This window comes from Oryzias latipes, chromosome 11 (assembly GCF_053564925.1).
Source record: "Oryzias latipes strain Hd-rR chromosome 11, Olatipes_Hd-rR_3.1".
NCBI lineage: Eukaryota > Metazoa > Chordata > Actinopteri > Beloniformes > Adrianichthyidae > Oryzias > Oryzias latipes.
In genome coordinates, this window is record NC_136247.1 from 26,940,814 (window position 1) to 26,962,404 (window position 21,591).

Here is a 21,591-nt window from a genome sequence, read left to right on the forward strand (position 1 = left end):
CAAAATTGTATAATATAATTAAGTTTGGTTTGCCCAAAACAGATCAAAAATATCCATTTCTATGACTGCACACATTTTAAAAGGTTTTTGTTTTCTCTTCACAAGACCTGACTTGATGTTGGAGAAGGGCCTACATTTGATTTTTAATACACATTACATGTGCTGTATTTTTCTCTTTAGTTAAGAAGACACCAGTCCTATTAATAGAAACAGTTCTTATGCACTCATAAAGGTCACGCAATACAAAAGGTTTGGTTTCAAAAACACATTTAGTAAATGAGTTGTTATTTCTTTTAAAAGCATTTTTGCAGTACTTGCCTTTTTTTGCGGCAATTTCTGCTCATTTTGGTCGCACACGTGCACATCCTGCTGAAACAGCAAAATACTTTAAAAGGAATTGCTCTATATGGCAGGAACTCTGTATTAAAATCCAACTCCCTTGTCAAGTAAATACAAAAAATTGAAGTTTAAATTGAATAAGTTTTGCTCTTCAGAAAGGTATTTCTTATGTTTGTGTAATGAGTTATGTGAAAAGGTGTAACCTTTGTTTAGAATAAGGACAAACTAAATTTTCCGAACCGTCATGAACACACCCTCACAGCAAAAAACCAGGAAGAAAACACAGAGAGAGAGAGAGAGAGAGAGAGAGAGAGAGAGAGAGAGAGAGAGAGAGAGAGAGAGAGAGAGAGAGAGAGACGGGACTTTCCTTAGAATCCATTAAAAAAAACAGTGTTGAGAAGACAAACGGACACCTTTTCTTCAAAATGTTCCCCGTCGTTTTTATTCTGTGTTTTGTTACTTTCAGCTCCGTAAACGGCGGTAAGTTACTTGATTAAAACGTTTTTAATGTGATTTAAAAGCCAAAGTGAAAGGGTTAGAATTATTAAGTTATTATTTCAGTTAAAAACAAAAAAAGATAAAGAAATAATTGTTACTATGGATTTGAAGTTCAGGTGCATTGAAACCTTTTACCACAAAGTAGAACTATTGAATTTTACTTGAGTATAAGTTCAGCAAGTCTGAATGTTTCTTCAGACTAAATAATTGGAACTCTTTTACAATTTTAGGCAATAAAAGTAAATATCAATTATACTGCCTCACTTTGAATATAGAGTAATTTTACCTGTAGTTAGCTACATTTAAATAGATTACTTTTTGCTAAGAGAAGTAATGTGAAAGTCTGAACAGAGATATTCCTAACAAAGTGCACTGGTGTGATGGCGGGTTAATGTTTGTACTTTTTGTGTGCTTCTGGGACCTAGTTTTGATTTTTATGAACTAATTAGATCTAGTATTCACTCAAAAATTACAAAAATGCGCTCATCCAATGAATATTTTGTGTAATTAAGTAATGACCATTTTATATTTTATCTAATGAATCTCTTTTAATCTAAAATATTTTTTAGAATTTTTTTAAACTTCAGATCTTTAATTTTACACCACAAAGGGGTCCCCCCCCCCCCAAAAAAAAACATCAGAGTTTTATTTCCTCACATAAAAACAGCAGGATCACTTGTCTGAAAAATACTATAATACATGACAAACAGTAGACTGTTATCTCATCACAACAGCAAGACAGTAAAAATGAGGGATTTTGTAGTTTTCTGTAACCTGTTTGATGAATTTGATCATTTAAAGACTTTACATTAGAAGTAGGAAATGAGACACGAGGAGGTACAGTACCACTGAAGGAATTGAACTGTTTAGACTTTGCTGTTTCAGACCAACTTTTGCTTCATCTGGACTAAGAAAAGCGTTTAAAAGTGAATTTTTCCTCAGAAATGATGCTTTCTTGAGATTTTCATGACGATCACTTTCCTCAGAGGAAAGAAGGAGGTCGGTGTGGGCGCTGGAGCTGTACCATGACAATGCAACAACGCGTTTTATATAGTACACTTCTTGTGAAAAACAATTTAAACTTAAAATTTAACAAGACTGAAGTTTTAATAATTGATTTTATAGTAATTTTTTATCATAAATGACCACGGTGCACGCGGGAAAATGCTCATCAGACCTGAACGGACTTCTCAGAAGCAACTGTCCAACTTGAAAATCAGATAAACGCAATTTAAAAAAAACCAAGAATGTTCTAAAATGTCTATGGTTAATTCATCTTGACTAATGCGATAATTTGACAGTCCTAGTTTTTACTTTGGTGACTTGTTTTTAGATGTTATCTGAGAATAGAACAATGACAAGAGAGAAGCCAAGGTGGTGCATTCATTACTATTAAAAATCTGAGCTTTAGACCAAAATACATAAGAAATACAGGCTGCTGGACAGAAAATGGCAAGGCAAGATGAGTTTGCGTCAGTGTTTAGGGGATGTCCTTAGTAATCTTGATAAAAGCAGTTTCTGTGTTATGATGAGTCTTAAACCTGACTGGAAAACATCAAATGATTTTTTTTATTTAACCCTTTTGCTATCCTAGGCACTTTAACATTGGGAGTTGGGTCATCTAGACCCACTAGACAGTGCTCTGACCCTTTTTTCTCCAATGATTTGTGATCTTCACTGGTGTCCATGGATCACATGAAATCTTTCCACCTTTATCCACCTTTGTCATGGTAGGGAGAACACGTCAATGTAAGGGTGGGGTCATCTAAGATAGAACAAGGGTTAAAGAAAGTCAGTGAACAACTTGGTAAACAACTTTTTCAAGGACTTTTCCTAAAAATGGCACATTGGTTCTGTAATTGTTCAATACTGTGACGTCAATACTGGACCAATACTGTGACGTCAATACTGGACCAACCGTGGGCCGGGTGGGTGGCCGCCTGGAGTGCGGGGCGGGTCTCCCTTGGGGGGTCCTGGCTCGTAACTGGGGTTGGGGCAGGGGGATGCCCAGAACTCCTGGGTGGTGATGGGGTGCTCATCTGGGGCTGTGGGTGCCCTTCTCGGGTGGGGCCCTGCGTTGGGTTCTTCCGGCGCGGCGGGGGGGCTCCTGGTTGGGCTGGGGCGCCGCTCTCTTTCCCCCGTGCTTCCCTGCTATCTGGATCTGGTGGCCTCGTGGCGGTCTTGCTGGTCCTGGCCTGGGTGGCGGATTTGGTCGCCCGGGGGGGGGGGGTCGTCCCATACCTGCTGCCGTGTGGCGTTGGGGGGTTCCGGCTGCCGCTGCTGCTGCGGCGGGGGTCTTGGTGTGGGGGTGGCTGGGCACTCCCCCTCCTTCTTTTCACATTCCACCATCCATTTTAGAAGAATATAAACACTCACCTGAGCACTGGTGTTAGCTCACCTTTTCACTAATAGTTTGCATGATTAAATGAATGAAATATTTCACACTAGTTGGTTTGAAGGCATAGGTATGCGTGTGTGAACACTATCTGTTTTGTGTACATGTGGACATGTGTGTGTGTGTGGACAGGCCCCGCCCTTTTTGTACTACATTTGAACCTTACCGTAATGATAAACAACCAGTAAACTTGCTGCTCTATGCTGCTTCATGGTCTTATCCCCCCCCCCCTAACATCCCTCTCTCTTCTTCCCTCCTTTTCTTTTCCGTTCGGTCCAACACCAAAGATTTTCAAACATGATTGAAATGAATAAGGTTTGGCCTCAATTACAAAAGGGGTTTATTCAGACATCCCTCTGGTTTGTCTGAAGATTAAGAACCCCTATTGTTAAAGTAAAATATGTCCAACACAAGAGGCCCTCAGTTCTCATCTGTCTGCCCAGCTGTTGGACAGGACAAGTCCCGATTGAAGCGACATGTTAACTATTTGAGTAATTGGTGCTGAAAAAATGTTCAGTACAGACTTTAGAAATCTAGTGGAAAACACATCAAGGCTGCATGTTGACGAACTCAGGCAGGTGATGATCTCTTGAACATTGTCAGTTACAGGTGCAAAGTGAGTCAGCTTAGAGTGAATAGGTGTACAACATTGTACATTTCATGATATATCTGCAGTTTTGACTAACGCCACTTCCACTTAGCTCTGCTACACTGCCTTTTCTGTGCCCTTTCTGCTTTTTATCTACTTTTTCTGATTTAAATCTTCTTAGGGGAAATGGCATCCAAAACATCCAAAATGCTAGAAGTAACAGAGTTCACCAATTCATCAACATTAGCACCAGAGGCGTTTTCAAAGTTTAGCATTTCTGCAAACTGTGCCTTTTTTGTTTGTCATTTAATCTTTGAACTTCTTCCATTGGATTCAATGAAAATTAAGTCTTAGGAAAGGAAGGGCAAGGGAACCAGAGTTTGATTTTCCCAATGCAACAAAACCTGAAAAGCAAATATTTAACAGAATAAAGTAAAGACTAAAACTCCAATGTCATAAAAGGACTCCCAATAGTCATAGAAAAGGTAATTAAAACCACAAAAATATTTATATTTGGGGTAAAATCAAACTTTTTAAATTGGGGAGGTAATTGTTTCCTTCTGCAACCTACCTCTAGTTGTCTTTGGAGGAACTGCAACAGTTATTGTGTTTTTTTCCCATTAGGATAAAATATTTAAGTGACTACTAGGAATTTATAAAGGACAACTTGAGGCTCCTGACAGCTGAGCATAAAATGTGTCAAATCAAATGGTTGTTTTTTTCAACAACAACATTTTTAGAGATCTGCTTATGTTCAACTCATTAAATTAAAGCTTTATGTTTTTTGCTCATAAAATTGTAATAACCAGTTAAGTATGTGGCAAAGGATGTGGTTTGAAGTGACAGAATTATTAATATAAGAATAATTTTGCTACTTTCTTGTTTTATTGATATTTGCGATCTTTTGCATTCTTAGACTATAACAACTGTTGTTGATCCTAGCTCTAGAAAAAAAAAGAGAAATTCTGACAGGTGATTTCATTTACATCTAAAGCAGTGCTTCTCAATTATTTTTTGTCAGCCCCCCCCTAGTAAAAAGAAAATGTTTCGCGCCCCCCTCTAAATGATGGATTGTTTATTCATGATCTCATAAAGTGCAGCTGTTTTCCTGCATTACCTGCTGTTTTTATGTCAAATTCTGAAACCAACTAAACCACAGGCAGACAAAGAAAACATTTATGGAAAATAAAGACGTCATCAAAATGTCTACAGTATTTCATAAAGAATGACATTATTAGCATGAGCTGAGTCATCTAAAGGCACACAACAATTTTGGTGTTGCGCTATCCAGGCAGCGCTTGCAGGTCTCCGCATGCCCCGTTTCACCTGGCAGCCTGAGCCCACTAACCCTCCCCTTTCCTTCTCACACACGTGTGACAGGAGACAGGAGCAGCTACAGGGACGGGAATTCAAGGGTTTCAGGCTGTTACAAACTCTATGATTTAACAGACAACAGGAACCGAATAGTAACGCAGATTTTTTTCCAAGCACTGAGCTGCTGTCACCACCACCCCCCGTGTTAAAATTTGCGCCTCGGACAATTGCCCGTATTACCCCCCTGGCACCCCCACTATTTGAGAAGCACTGATGTACAGGGAGGAGTCTTGTTGGAAATATGCTCATGATTTATCTGAGCTCCACAGTTTTGCCAAGAAGGAAGCAGCTAAAAGTTTGTTTTACCAGAATTTAGTGGGAAACCTAATATGGTAAGAAATGTGGTTTGATAATCTCTTGAGTGAAAATTAAATTGCAGAATCTGTAAAAAACTTAAATGTAGCTGGGCCACACACACAAACACACCTTTGGGCAGTTTAGAAAAGGGTGAAGTATATTTTTAGACTGTGAGGAAGTCAGGCACTCCAATTGAAGGAAGTTGGAGTGGATAAACCCCACACATACACGGGGAGAACATGTAAACTTGGTCCAGAAAGGAGCCAGCTGGAATTTGATCACCATGAGGCGAGAGCACAAACCTCTATGCCACTGTGCAGCCTTCCTTTGCTTAATTCTGCACCAAATTATAAAGAAGTCATGTAAGTGGTGTTTTTATCAGTTTATATTAATTGCAGTCTTTCCTGTAGAAAAACATTTGAATGTATTTGCATGATTTGCATGGAACCAAAAAACAAATGTAGATTTGCCTAGTAAAAAAAAGACGGACAGAGAAGCTCAAACAGTTGGACACTTTCTTCAAAATGTTTTCCGTCACTGTTTTTCTCTGCATATTCACTTTTGACACTGCAAAAAGCAGTAAGTTGTCTTATGTAATAATTTTACATTTACAAGTAAAAGTTAAAGGTAACAATTATTACAAAGTTATAAAGCAAAATTCGAATTTTCCTGCTATAAAAATTCAGTGTAACTTGGGTAAGAGATTGTGATACCTTAAGTGTCTTGAAAGGAGCCATATAAAACGTATTGTTATTGCTATTATTGTAATTTTTGTCCAGATCCAAGACCCTGGCTTAAGGTTTCAATCAGGGCTTCACCGTCACTTTGTGTGCTCGGTGACATGAGTGTCATTGATGTAGAAGGAGGATTAGTTGTTATAATTTTTACAACTCTTTGTATTGTAAAAAAAATGTTTTTACTAAATTGGAAAAACAATTTATATTCATTTTGGCCATGTGGTCTTCCGGGCTTGGGTGTGTGTGTGTGTGGGGGGGGGGGGGGGGGGGGGGTTGGGTTGGGTTATTGGGTAGGGGTCTGGCCTGCTGCCTGGCTTCAGGGGGTGGTTTTTTGCCTGCGCGAGGGGGCTGGCGAGGGGCCAAGCTCTGGCTGGGGGTCCGCCTGCGCCGGATTGGCTGCTTATCTACACCTGGGGCTGGGATCACTCCTTCTCTGGTCCTGGGGCGGGGTGGGGAAACCCTCTTGGGGCCTGCGGTTGCTCCGGGTGTCCCCCACCGGGCCGCGGGGTCTGGGGTAGGCGGGTGGGTGGGTGGGTCGGCCCCGTCCTAGAGGTGGCTGCTTGGGGGGAGCGAGTTGGTCCTCTATCAATATGGGGCGCTGGAGGTTTGACGGGTCTGGGTCTCCACTGAGGCAATCAGTGGCTACCCGGCTGGTCGGCTTCCTCGGTCTCATCGACCGGGGCAGTGATTGGGGGCGTGGGCCTGGGCTTGTTACTGGGGTCACCGCTTTCTTCGCTTCTCTCTCCTTATGTGGGGTTGGGGGTTTGGGCGCTTCAGGCGATGGGGCCCCTGGGCTGAGGAGGCCCGCTTGATTCACCACCGGGTCAGTCCTTCAGCCATCCCCGACCCTCTTCCTCATAGAACCATTTATTAGGGTGAGGGTGGTGGGTGTTAGCCTGCGATGCACCTTTGGGGGAGGAGCGACTTGGCAGTGGCCCCCCTCCCTTGGTTGCTGTATGGAACGTGCCCCCCCTCTCGGTTTTAACTGCACTTTAGACAACTAGGACCCTTGGGGGGGGGGGGGGGGGTGCTTGGACATCACTGCCAGCAAGCAGTAGATGTCCTAAGTGCCCTACCCGCCAATTTTAACTGCACTTTGAGGTTCAACTACTGGCTGGACTCTCTTCTCCAATACCGTGGCATAGACCTTCCCAAGAAGGCTGAGGAGTTTGATTCCCTGGTAGTTGGAACACACCCTCTGATCCTCGTCTTAAAAAGGTTTCCTGGTGCCATTGATGGACGGACGGGGTATGACGGTGTCTGTTATGGACAAAATGCCAGTTTGTCTGTCAGTCTGCCCCAGGACAGCTGTGGCTACATTAGTAGCTTACCATCACGTATGAATGAGGAGTGATTGACTAATGGACACATTGTAAGCGCTTTGAGCGTCTGGGCAATTGCAGATATATCCAATCTATTAAAATATGACCACAGAAGTCCAAAAACAAAACGCCAATCAGATTCACATCAGGGACAGCAATCCTTCCAATCACATACTTCCAGGTGCCAATTATGAGGTGCCGTGTAGGACATTATTCAGAATTAGCATTCACATACACATGTGAAATCTCTCACACACACTAGTGAAATGCTTGTATACATACAACTGAAAATGTATTCATTCACATACACATGTGAAATCTCTCACATACACATGTGAAATGCTCTCACACACACTACTGAAAATGCTCTCACATACACATGTGAAATGCTCTCACACACACTACTGAAAATGCTCTCACACACACTACTGAAAATGCTCTCACACACACTACTGAAAATGCTCTCACACACACTACTGAAAATGCTCTCACATACACTACTGAAAATGCTCTCACATACACATGTGAAATGCTCTCACACACACTACTGAAAATGCTCTCACATACACATGTGAAATGCTCTCACACACACTACTGAAAATGCTCTCACACACACTACTGAAAATGCTCTCACACACACTACTGAAAATGCTCTCACATACACATGTGAAATGCTCTCACACACACTACTGAAAATGCTCTCACACACACTACTGAAAATGCTCTCACACACACTACTGAAAATGCTCTCACATACACTACTGAAAATGCTCTCACACACACTACTGAAAATGCTCTCACACACACTACTGAAAATGCTCTCACACACACTACTGAAAATGCTCTCACACACACTACTGAAAATGCTCTCACATACACATGTGAAATGCTCTCACACACACTACTGAAAATGCTCTCACACACACTACTGAAAATGCTCTCACACACACTACTGAAAATGCTCTCACACACACTACTGAAAATGCTCTCACATACACTACTGAAAATGCTCTCACACACACTACTGAAAATGCTCTCACATACACTACTGAAAATGCTCTCACACACACTACTGAAAATGCTCTCACATACACATGTGAAAATCCTCTCACATACACTACTGAAATTTTCGACAGAAACGGAAGGCATTTCAGTAGAAACGGAAGTTGGCTGATTATCGCGAGATAATCATTCGTCTGAATCATTCGAAAATGGCAGCCGGTTGCGCAAGGAAAACCACCGAAACGTGTAAGTATATTAAAAAATATCCAGTATCTGTTGTAAAATATATTTGTAAATACTTAAGATGATGTGTTTAATATGTTATATTCCTCAATCAACAACCTAGATTGTTTTGAAGCTCATCAATTTCAGTAATGCTAACGCGAATTAGCGCCGAAGGCTAAAAACAAACGCTAGATATTACATCAAAAAGCAGTGACTTCTAACCGTAGTCACAAGTTATAAACACATGTTTTAAATGTGTTCATATATGTAGGGACAGACGAGGATGAGGAAAATCCGATCCATTTGCGGATGGAGAAAGATAGCCTGTTTGTTTTCAAGCTAGCTCGTGCCAGATGGGTAGAGACACATGATCAGATTTGACTTCATTTTAATAAACGGTTAATCGTTGTTGTACTGGGTTAAAGGTTTATGTTAAAGACCCAGAAGAGAGAGGAGGAAAGGGCTAGAAGGGAGGAACAGCGACAGGAGAGTCTGTTAAGTTTACTTGAGTTGAAATTATTGTTCTAAAATGTAATGCAGCCATTGTTTTTCCAATTTGTTTAATAAATGTATGAACAAAAATGAATAATTTACATGTATTATTTAAATCTGAGCTATTTTTAACAATCTCAAAAGGATTTTCATATAAATATCAGATGTACATATTTAGAATTTCGTTTTATATGTTAATATTTATTTTTATACATGTTAACAATAATCCTGGTCTTCTAGAGTCATGTGTGTCACAGTTGGAGCTGAAAGGAAAGTAAAGATTTGTCCTTGCAGACGGACGTGACTCTGCTCGTCCTGCATGTTCCTGGTGTTGTCCTGCTGTGGCTCAACATCTGTGGCTAAGCAGTCGCCTTTGCTGATGCACAGAATGTGCAGAATTGAACTGCAGGCAATGATTTTCATTGCAAAGGTTGGTTTTACTTCCAGTGCCCCCAGAAATATTGCTCTCCTCCTCATCTTTATCATGCCAAATGCTCTCTTCACAACAGAGCGTGTTCTGGAGTGGTTCTGGTTGTAACTGCCTCAGTGGCATTCCTCATGGGTTCCCTGTAGGGTGTCAGCAGCATGATGGGATGTGCAATGCAGGGATACCCACCATCACCCAAAAGGATCCTTCAGGTGGGTTTGTTTGATTTACATAAATTGGGCTTTTACGTAGAACCCGTGAATCATGGATTGATCCTGGATTCTCAACAAAAATATTTATAAATTTGGCATTAGAGTCACATACAGCCTGCATTTGAATGGAATAAAAAAGCTTCCTGTTAAAATAACAAGCTGCATTATCTTTTAGGGCCTTTATTCTTATGTGGCAGCCATCAATGCTCCTTGTGACCCTTTGGAAGGAGAAAGACCAAGCGAGCTGCTAAAATCCAGAGGCGACTTATGGTAGTTCATTCCCACTGGGAAGCTGGGTGACCCTGCTCATCAGCTGGAGGATGCGGTCTGCCGTCCTGTGGACAACATCGCTCACGGTGGGCCGTGTCATGTCAAAGACTCTGGCTACCACACTGTAAGATGTGCCACACGCCAGCCAGAAAAGAAAAACCAGGACGTCAGTCTCCTGTGACCCCCCAGAGTGTGAGGAACCCGAAGCTGATGCTTCAGGACCATCGACCCAGATGCCCGATGGTCCTGCGGGTCAACCGAAAATCCAGTCTTGTGTCGGACTGACAGTCAGCGTAAAGGGCCAGGACAGACACCTTTGTGTTGGTAAAGCAGTAGAGACGTGGAAGACCCTGGAAAATGCAACATTAATTATTTCATTGAGGAAATTAAATCACATTTTTTTAATGTTTCTATTTATTTTGATGTCTTACATTTTAGATTATGAAGTATTTATTAATTCTGGAAAATCTCGTGGTTTTTATTTGGCTGGGTTTTTTGATTTTCATTTAAACTTTTAAAAATGAAAGTTTTTGTTTTGTTTTTGTTTAAAACAAGTGATATGGTTTGACTCTGAATAAAAAATTCTAAACTTTGAACTCACAAGTGTTTCATGTAATTGGACTACACAACTCACTTGAAAAAGAATGTTAAACTCTTACCCAGCAGACTGTGTAACCTTGAGCATGATTAGTAACAAAGTTTATGTTAAAGTTTAGGTTTAACTAAAAAAAAAGCTTTAAGTTTAACTCACAAGTTATTCTGTCTGGTCAGGGCATCCAGAGGAAATCTTCTGAGATGTCTGCTTGTCCTTGCCGTCCTGTGATGCTGCATATCTGCTCGTTTTCAGTTTGATCTCACGAAAAACGGTTGAATTATTGCCAGGAACACGGACAGATTCATTTTCAAAGCCATTTTCAGTAAGGTGTAAGAAAACTACAGAAAAAAATGCCTCCTTGCAAGAGCCCGTTAATCGTTCAGCGGCACAAAAACAAAATAAATATTGGCATGAAAAAATAACTTGGGGGTTTATTTATGAACAAATACATTAAATCAACACCAAAGTGTTTGTAATTTAATTATTTATAAATCAGTCACGTTTTCCATGATCAGAACACAGCAGATTCATAAATAGTCTTTGTAAAATGTTCATATTTATTATGTTTTTACTCTGACAAATAAGTGTCATTCTCCGCGTTAAATAGGAGTAGTTCGCCTCCAGACCAGGTGGTGGCGGTAATGCGCCACTTTGTTTCCGTGTCAAGCGCGTTATGAACAACACCCAAAAGAAAAAAGTACTGAGCACGGGTGTCTGAATTGCTTTTAAATTCAGAGAACTATATAGAACTATATAGTTCTGCACTATATAGGGTTTTAGTAGTTAGGGATCAGGGCAGGAATTCGGACACAGGTTCATTTCCACTGAAATGCCTTCAGTCGAGCAACTTCGTTTCTAACAATAAAGTAAAAAAAAAACGTTGTTTCTACTGAAATACCTTCCGTTTCTATTGAAATTTTCACATGTGTATGTGAGAGCATTTTCACATGTGTATGTGAGAGCATTTTCAGTAGTGTGTGTGAGAGCATTTTCAGTAGTGTGTGTGAGAGCATTTTCAGTAGTGTGTGTGAGAGCATTTTCACATGTGTATGTGAGAGCATTTTCAGTAGTGTGTGTGAGAGCATTTTCAGTAGTGTGTGTGAGAGCATTTTCAGTAGTGTGTGTGAGAGCATTTTCAGTAGTGTGTGTGAGAGCATTTTCAGTAGTGTGTGTGAGAGCATTTTCAGTAGTGTGTGTGAGAGCATTTTCAGTAGTGTGTGTGAGAGCATTTTCAGTAGTGTGTGTGAGAGCATTTTCACATGTGTATGTGAGAGCATTTTCAGTAGTGTGTGTGAGAGCATTTTCAGTAGTGTGTGTGAGAGCATTTTCAGTAGTGTGTGTGAGAGCATTTTCAGTAGTGTGTGTGAGAGCATTTTCAGTAGTGTGTGTGAGAGCATTTTCACATGTGTATGTGAGAGCATTTTCAGTAGTGTGTGTGAGAGCATTTTCAGTAGTGTGTGTGAGAGCATTTTCACATGTGTATGTGAGAGCATTTTCAGTAGTGTGTGTGAGAGCATTTTCAGTAGTGTGTGTGAGAGCATTTCACATGTGTATGTGAGAGATTTCACATGTGTATGTGAATGAATACATTTTCAGTTGTATGTATACAAGCATTTCACTAGTGTGTGTGAGAGATTTCACATGTGTATGTGAATGCTAATTCTGAATAATGTCCTACACGGCACCTCATAGCCAATGTCATTGAAGTCCCCTAAAAGGACAGCAGAGTCCACCATTGAGGCGCTTTCCAGGACCCCTCCGAGAGACAACAGGAAGACCGGGTACTCTGAACTATTGGTTGGCCTGTAGGCTGAATCACAGTCATACAATTTAAACAACAATTTATAATTGATGCAGATTGTTTTTCTGTTGGGTTAAGCTGCAAAAAATCTATTTAGAAATGTGTTAAATATTTTATGTTTATTTTTGTAGTAGGGTCACACTATATGAGGAAAACTTGCAATATGGGAAATTAGTGATCAATATTGCGATGACGATATAACTTGCGATGCATGAACAAATGGCAAAAACAACAAAAGCATTTCCATTTCACTGCAAAAGTTTAATTTAAATAAGAGTCAAAATACCTTAAATTATTCTCCAAATGATCCTCGTCCAATTAGGAGGGCAACATCTAACATAAAAGCTCCATCCGATTGGTCAACAACGTAAAGGGCTCCATCTGATTGGTCAAATGGATAACGGGACTTATTCAATTCATTAAATAGTTCAAGATGCCATAAGATTGGTTTAGCAAATTTAAGGTTTAACATTTATTGCGATTTTCGCAGATTTTTGCGATATGGATTTTGCACAGCTTGAAATTGCGATAACGATAAATTTGCGATTTATTGTGCAGTCCTAGTTTGCAGGAGACATAAAATCCTTACAAACTTTTTTTTTGTAATATAAATTAATATGATATTTTCCTATTGTTTGCATCTACAGGTAATGATACTGTAACTCCTCCTTAATGTTTTAAGCAAATGCACACAAAAGTCCAAAAAAGCTTTTCAGTTAAACAACTGACTAAAATAAACATCTATTAAAAGTAGGACAACAGGTGTACACATTTATTTTAAAACTTTGATCTGTAAAAACATTTTGGACACAGAAAATATGTTTCTTTTTAATTAATTTAACTTTAATTTTCCTTATCTTAATTGTAGTTCTACTTGGGATTTAATAAGTGAATTCACTTTATAGAGAAATATATTCACAACCAAATCCCTAAATATGTGATAAAGTGTGATTTTTTTTTTTTGTCCAGCTTTTCTGCTCACATCTCTTCACATTTTCTCTTTCCAGGCTCTCCTGACGTTTCCCTGTTTGCATCAGAAGCTAAAGAAAAGGCAAACGTTGTTCTGACGTGCCTCGCCACTGGCTTTTACCCCAAAGACATCACTATGAACATCAGAAGGGATGGCCGCATTCTCACTAAAGATGACGGCGTGGTGACCTCTGGAGTTCAACCAAATGAAAACAACACCCATCAGAGGAGAGACCATGTGGAGATTCCCAGGGCTGACGTCGCCACATACACCTGTGAAATCATCCATCCTGGTTCCAACATGCATGTTGAGAAGCCATGGGGTGAGAAACCTCTTAAAGATTACCTTATTTTTCAGAGCACAAGCCATGGTTTCTTTTGCACAGTTTAACCAGGGGTGAATCTTATCTTCAGGTGTGACTTCTCTGATTTTTTGTAACCCTTGTGCTATCGTAGGCACTTTTTTTCTTCAATGATTTGTGATCTTCACTGGTGTCCATGGATTACATGAAATCTTTCCACCTTTATCCACCTTTGTCATGGTAGGGAGAACACGTCAATGGAAGGGTTGGGTCATCTAGACCCACTAGACAGTGCCCTAAACTTTTTTTCTTCAATGATTTGTGATCTTCACTGGTGTCCATGGATAACATGAAATCCCCTTCACCTTTATCCACCTTTGTCATGGTAGGGAGAACACGTCAATGTAAGGATCGGGTCTTTTGGACCCCATCGGATAGCAGAGATTAGGACATAAGAACCTGTAGGCTCATAGGTTTGTTATTTTCCCAACAACAACCCCTAGAGCAGTGTTTTTCAACCAGTTTTTCAACTAGCGTGCGGTGGGAAATTGCCCTATTTAATGATCTAACAACATTTTCCATCTCCATGATTTCAGCTCTGTGTTCATCCAAACAGACCCTGATAAAACACAGAGAAGTTAGGAAAATGAAAGATCGTAAAATAATTTTTGGATGCTGGGTTGCCCCGGGACTTTTGTCAAGTTTAGAGTGTGCCGTGGCTCAAAAAATGTTGAAAAACACTGCCCTAGAGCAGTGGTCCCCAACCCTTTTAACGCCAGAAACCCCAATTCATGCAAAGATATCCCAATAAATACTTGAAATTTATTAAACAATGGGCCCTGAATCTATTTTCTATGAAATTATTTCTACCAGCACATGCTAAAGCTCTTTAAAAAGTATTGTCAAGTCCCCTTTGAATTCCCAGTTTAAGTCTGGAAAAGTGAATGAAAAAATAGATTAAGAATTCTACAACCTCAAACTACTGAAAGTTATTCAAAATATTGGGAAATATTGAATTTTGATTTTTTTGTAACCCTTGTGCTATCCTAGGAACTTTTACATTGGGAGTTGGGTCATCTAGACCCACTAGACAGAGCTCTGAACCTTTTTTCTTCAATGATTTGTGATCCTCACTGGTGTCCATGGATTACATGAAATCTTTCCACCTTTATCCACCTTTGTCATGGTAGGGAGAACACGTCAATGTAAGGTTGGGGTCATCTAAGATAGCACAAGGGTTAATGATGATGGTCATCGTTAACAATTAAATGATGGTCACTTTGTTCCGTTCATGAGCCAATAGCTTACAAGATATCCTTTGCTGATTCAGCATGGCTCTATGCATGACATTAAAAAACTGTTTTAGTTTTTGTTTCTCTACTTATTTTAGTTGAACTTCTTACAGAGAGCAAGAATAAAAGTGTGAATATGTTTTTGAATGTGGACCCTTGAACTTGTGTATTCCTCGGGTTCCTGGGTTCTTGTTTCTGTCATAAAGGGGGTAGATTGGATTCTTAATAAAGATCACTTTTCACCACGTATTGATGTTTTTGTGTACAGCTAAAACTAAAGCCTATACAAGAACCAATAGTGAACTGTTAAGTAATAATACAGCAAAGTGAAGATATTTTAATAAAAAAATCCCCCAAGAGTCATTTTAATTATAAAAAAAATGAAGGTCTTTATGTCAGACGAGTGTATTTTAAAGAATTCTGTCATTATTTTTACGCAAATAATTTGTTGTGTTTTTAGTTTTAGTTTAGTTTATACTATCTTTTGATAGGACTTTCTTTTAGCCCCCAAAGCAGCTCTGAGAAGATAAAATGGATAAAAAAGTGATCTTGATGGTTGTCACATTATATGTTGAGGCAACAGAGTTCAGTGTTTTTTATATCAACATTTCAGCCTCTTCCTGTTTTGTTTGTGATGCTTCTCTTTTTTCTTTTACACTTCTCTAAATGTAGAAGAAGAGTTTCAGCTGCCCTCTAAGGCAGCTAAGAACCACAGTTCTTTCCGTGTGACTCTAGAGCAGGGGTCTCAAACTCACGGCCCGCGGGCTATTTGCGGCCCCCAAGATATTATTTTGGGGCCCCCGCCTTAATTTGAAACTTTAAAGTTAATGCGTCCCGCTAATTTGTATGAATTACACTTTTTCAGTGTTGCACGCACTGACCACATTAAGGAGTTCCTGACTTTCCTTTTTAGAACGTATTTATTCGCTCATAACTTTCTAAATACATGCAGTTTTCTCTGGGCCGCACAAAGCCAGAGGAGGGTTAAGGTTATGGTTAGGCGCGTGGCGGCGTATCAACCCTGACCAAACAGTAGCCTTTTTTTAAATCAATTGGTATTTTATTACATTTCCAGATGCGTTTGCTCAGGTTGGGGCCTTGCTTCCGCCCCTTTCTGGTGATACTTTTGTGATGATTGACAGGAGACGCTGGAGCAAAAGCAAAAACATACGTCACACACCAGGTGATCTGCGCAGCGTTGCGTCCACTGGGTGATCTCAAACACCCTTATTGTGCTTTTTGGCTGCACCTAGTATTTGGTGTCGCCAACATGAATTTCCATGCGTTTTTTTATAAAAATATAGGAGTGGCTGACCGGCTGCTCTACAATAACTTGTGACCGGGGTTTAAACGTGCAAAAAGTCATAAGAAAGAAAATCCAAAAATGATTAATGAATTTTGTTTCTCCTTTAGTGATTTGTGGTTTAAAGAGTAAACTTTAAAAAAAAAACATTCAACACAGACTCAAAATTGGGAGCACATCCTCTGACTTCTCCACCTTAAATTTCAATAAGTCCAAGTACAGTTCAGATTTACTGACAATCATCTTCAAGCCATACTGAGGTTCTCAGCTGTTTGGGAGGAAGTGCTGCCAAGTGTCCAGCAGTAAGAAGAAGACAAGAGAAGCCGTGTTCAGAAAAACCATTGATGGAGGTTACAGAACTGTAGAATTGGAGTCTTCTTTAGTGTTTAATAGTTATAATTCAACAGTGTTAACCAAACTGTGTTAATAAGGACATTTAAATTAGAAAACAGTAGATATAGAAGACTAAATAAACAGAAATGTGTTACTGATTTATTTACTTATTGATTTTTTTATTTACGTATTTTATTTGAATGAAGGTTTCATGAGTACATTTTGTACAGAAAACAGTTAATAATAGAGAATAGTAATAGTATAGTATATGTTCCATACAAATTTATTGGCTCTCAAACACTCACAAGTTGCGTGTGCATTGAAGTTGCGGCCCTGCCTCGGCTAGACCCTGCCTTCAGTGGCCCCCAGGTATGACTGCACACATTTTAAAATGATTTTCACAAAGTATTTTCCAACTCTGTTACCAGCCTTTAAAGAATTACTGCTTAAAATGGCCAATCTTCCTTCTTTTTTTTTAACAATTCAAAATCCACCGTTTTGAATGAGCTGACTATAACTGTAAAGTTCTTTAACATCTAATGTGTTACCAGAGATCTACTTTTATTTGACTAAAGTTGTTTATTTACTTATTTGGTTGGAAAAATGCAAGTTCAACTTTTACGTACTTACTTGTAGATGTAATGGATGCAAACATTTCTTTTAGCATTTTTTCTTTTCTTTCTTGTCGTTGTTAGTGGGTTCGAGGTTGTGTAACTTGTGTTTTTGTGCAGATGCTTTCATGTTTACAGACCAGCACATGTTTAATCTCACATGGCATCGGAAAGCTCCAAACCTGTTGGTCAGGTTTTTGTTCACAAGACCTGACTTGATGGTGAAAGAAGGGCCTACATTTGATTTTTAATACGCATTACATTTGCTATGTTTTTCTCTTTAGTTTAGAAGACACCAGTCCTATTAATAGAGACAGTTCTTATGCACCCAATAAAGGTCACCCAATACAAAATGGTTGGTTTCAAAGACATATTTACTGCAGGAGTTGGTTATTTCTTTTAAAAGCATTTTTGCAGTACTTGCCTTTCTCTTACAGCACTTTCTGCACATTTTGGTCGCACACGTGCACATCCTGCTGAAACATCAAAATACTTTAAAAGGAATATATATATAAATTGCTCCATAGGGCAGGAACACTGTATTAAAATCCAACTCTCTTGTCAAGTAAATAAAATTGATAAAGTTTTGCTCTTCAGAAAGGTATTTTTTATGTTTAAGTAAAGAGTTATGTTAAAAGGTGTAACATTTGTAGAAAACAAGAAAAAACTCAATTTTCCGAACTGTCATGAACACACCCTCGCAGTAAAGAACCAGGAAGAAAAACACAGACAGAGACGGGACTTTCCTTTGAAGCCATAACAAAACAGAGAGAAGACTAACGGACACCTTTTCTTCAAAATGTTGCCCATCGCTTTTATTAGGGTTAGAATTATTAAATAATAATTTCAGTTAAAAACAAAATAAGATATAAAGAAATAAGTGTTACTATGAATTTGAAGTTTCGGTCTATTGAAACCTTTTACCGCAAAGTAGAACTATTGAATTTTACCTAAGTTTACTTGAGTATAAGTTTAGCAAGTGTGAATGTTTCTTCAGACTAAATAATTGGAACTCTTTTACAATTTAGACAATAAAAGTAAATATAAATTATACTGCCTCACTTTGAGTATAGAGTAAGTATACCTGTAGTTAGATACATTTAAATAGATTACTTTTTTCTAAGGGAACTAATGAGAAAGTCTGAACAGAGATATTCCTAACAAAGGGCACTGGTGTGATGGCGGGTTAATGAGCGTACTTTTTGTGTGCTTGTAGGTCCTAGTTTTAATATTTTGAACTTATTAGAAATAATATTCACTTAAACATTACAAATCATATTTACTGTTTTCACTAATGCTCTCATTCAATGAATATTTTTGTGTAATTAAGTAATGACCTTTTCATATTTAATCTAATGAATCTATTTTAATATAAAATATTTTTAGCCCAACAGCTGCTGTGAAAAGCCTAATTTTGAGCTATTTTAATGGAAATTTGTGATATTATGGTTCAGTGAAAGATCAAAATACAATTTTAAAAAAGTGACTTTATGAAGTTTTTTTAGTATAACAAACTTCCAACCTTTACTTTTACACCACCAAAGGGTATTTTTTTCCCATCTGAAACCATTAAGAAAAAGAAAACATCAGAGTTCTATTTTTCTCACATAAAAACAGTAGGATCACTTTTCTAAACAATCCAAACAAATATTGAAAACAAACTTCTTATTAATACTATAATACATGACAGGCAGTAGACTGTTATTTTATCACAACAGCAAGACAGTAGAAATGAGTGATTTTATAGTTTTCTGTAACCTGTTTGATGAATTTGATCCTTTTAAAGACTGTAGAGAACATTAGAAGTAGGAAATGAGACACGAGGAGGTACCACTGAAGGAATTGAACTATTTAGACTTTGCTGTTTTCAGACAAACTTTTGCTTCATCTGGACTAAGACAAGCGTTTAGAGGTGAATTTTTCCTCAGAAATGATGCGATGATGCATCAACAATAGAGATCTGCTAATGTTCAACTCATTAAATCAAAGCTTTATGTTTTTTGCCTATACCGTAATTTCCGGGTTGTAGAGCGCACCCGATTACAAGCCGCACCCACCCATTTCCATGTGTTTAACTTCTTCTGTACATACACAAGTCGCGTCAAAGTACAAGCAGCACGTATTAGTCAACGTGGTCAGCCTGACATCAAGTCCTCAGTCCCAGATTGTGCACAAGTCATTAGCACACTGTGGGAGGAGTCAGCCTTGCATTACGCTCAAGTATTTGGAGTGTTTGAATATACCCACATCTGCCAAACAGCATGGACCTCTATTCTGTTCACAAGTTCCTCAGTTATGGTTTATTTTTTTATATTTTTTTTATTTTTTTTTAATTATTGACAATCTAAGTATCATATATATAATTACAAACAGTAACCATATAATCAACATTACATCCCTCAGTTATGATGAGAAAATTTACATCCGCGATTCCCCATTTCCCATGAGTCTTAGGGGCTAAAGGCGGGTCTAACCACCGGCTCGCCACACTGTTGTACGTGTTTAAGAATGAGCAGCAGTGGATGGAGGGGCTAACGGAAGAGCATCTCTCCTTCCGCTTGTGTCGCGGCAGCGTTATGGGAGTAACAGGGCTGGTTAAAAAAACACACCAGTAAAATAAAGCAGCGGCGACCGAAAAGCGCGCGCCTCAGCGCCATACGCGCGCCTCAGCGCGGCGCGTGCGTCAGAAGTTTCCTTCCAGAACAAACACTGTTGCTCCGTGGACGCCTCTGAACTCCACGCTCTCCCCTTCCTTTCTTCTCCGACACCTCTGGCCAGGGCGGCTCCAGGGAAGAGCACTTCGTCCCCATTGCGCCGGTGGACCGAGCGAATCGTGTCTGTGCAGAGCAATCGGACTTAATACTGAACGTTTTGTGGATGAGGGGCGGATGCGTTGTTACGTGTGGGAGCCTTCAGACTGCCATCGGCCCCGCAGCTCTATGTGATCGAGCAGCAGGAGAACATGTCTCCAGCTCACACGGAGGCTGTGAGCTTTTCAATGCAAAATTACGTTCAGTCCTTAGAAACCGTTAAAACGACCACGTCAATTTGTGTTTCCAGTCGTGTCCCGACAAAATAAAGGCTGATGTTATTCCCACATATTTACGTGCAGCCAAGTTGCAGATTGCAGCTTTTCCCGCATCGACTCATGTTCATCCAGGCTAAATGTTGTTAGTGCATGTTAGCCTTCACCTAACCGTACGTTCTGCTACAAAAAGCACTGACCACACAGATTAAAAATAAAATGATGAGCAAACAGGCGCTTCATGATAACCATAACATGACAATAATAAACGTATGTTTAAAAGATCATCTCTTATATTACGGAGCTGCTAATAGATGGACTAGTGTCACTGTGACTCAGAGGTAAATTCACTCCGGAGCATGCGCTGTTCTCTCCGTCACGCAGCTGACCGGCTTTTCCAAACCCGTTGGTGATGGTGGATTTTTTCACGCTGCTTTTAACGATTGCTTTTAACTTGAAAGCTTCATCATATTGTAGCGGCGATCACGTGCACGTTGGGTCTAATGGCACCAAATGATTCTGGGATGCGGCCGGGCATGCATGTTTCTTTTTGTTGAACCATGACTGAAGTGTCTAAGACCTGAAGTCAAGTCCATGCTGTTTGGCTGCCAAGAGGTGTGTTTTAAAAAAATGACTTGTTGCGTGGAGTTGGATAGCGTATTCAACTCATGCGCTGAGTCTGAACGTACGTAGATGGCGGCCGCCAATTAAATCTATAAATTAGCCGCGTCACTGAATAAGCCGCAGGGCTGTAAGCGCAGGAAAAAAGTAGCGGCTTGTAGTCCGGAAATTACGGTAATTGGTCAATAATTGGTTGAATTGTTGGTAGTTTTTCACGTGTTTTACAGCTTTTTGAAATCCAGTTGTGTTTCTCACCTGTTTCATTTCCAGAGAAGCATTCTCTGACGTACATCTACACGGCCTTCTCCCATCCTGTGAAGCTCCCAGGCATCCATGAATTTACTGCTATGGGTCTGCTGGACAACAGAATGATCGACTACTATGACAGCTCTGTGCAAAAGAAAATTCCCAAACAGGACTGGATGAAGGAGCGACTCCAACAGGAATACTGGGAAAAAGGCACGCAGTCCCGGCAGAGCAAGCAGCAGTGGTTCAAGGTTAACATTGACATCCTGATCAACCGAATGAGACAAACGTCTAATGGTGAGATTTGAAGAGAT

At 39.6% G+C, this 21,591-nt stretch overlaps 1 protein-coding gene and 1 long non-coding RNA gene across 3 annotated transcripts in view; both read left to right on the forward strand.

The window, feature by feature from the left end:
• Positions 1-630: 630 nt before the first annotated feature.
• The window catches only part of LOC101157592 (class I histocompatibility antigen, F10 alpha chain), a 29,965-nt gene continuing 9,004 nt past the window's right edge, over positions 631-21,591 (forward strand). Inside the window, exons 1-3 of one of the 2 annotated variants that reach the window (XM_023960325.2) lie at positions 631-819; positions 13,583-13,867; positions 21,302-21,574. In XM_023960325.2, the coding sequence (XP_023816093.1) occupies positions 765-819; positions 13,583-13,867; positions 21,302-21,574 (613 nt within the window). In that variant the 5' untranslated portion in view covers positions 631-764. The remainder of the gene's footprint in view (positions 820-13,582; positions 13,868-21,301; positions 21,575-21,591) is intronic. The other variant, XM_078955098.1, reaches the window with a different exon arrangement.
• On the forward strand, positions 9,561-10,273 carry LOC144995407 (uncharacterized). The gene is made up of 3 exons (XR_013658947.1): positions 9,561-9,700; positions 9,780-9,909; positions 10,085-10,273. It is a non-coding gene; the product is annotated as an uncharacterized LOC144995407 (long non-coding RNA).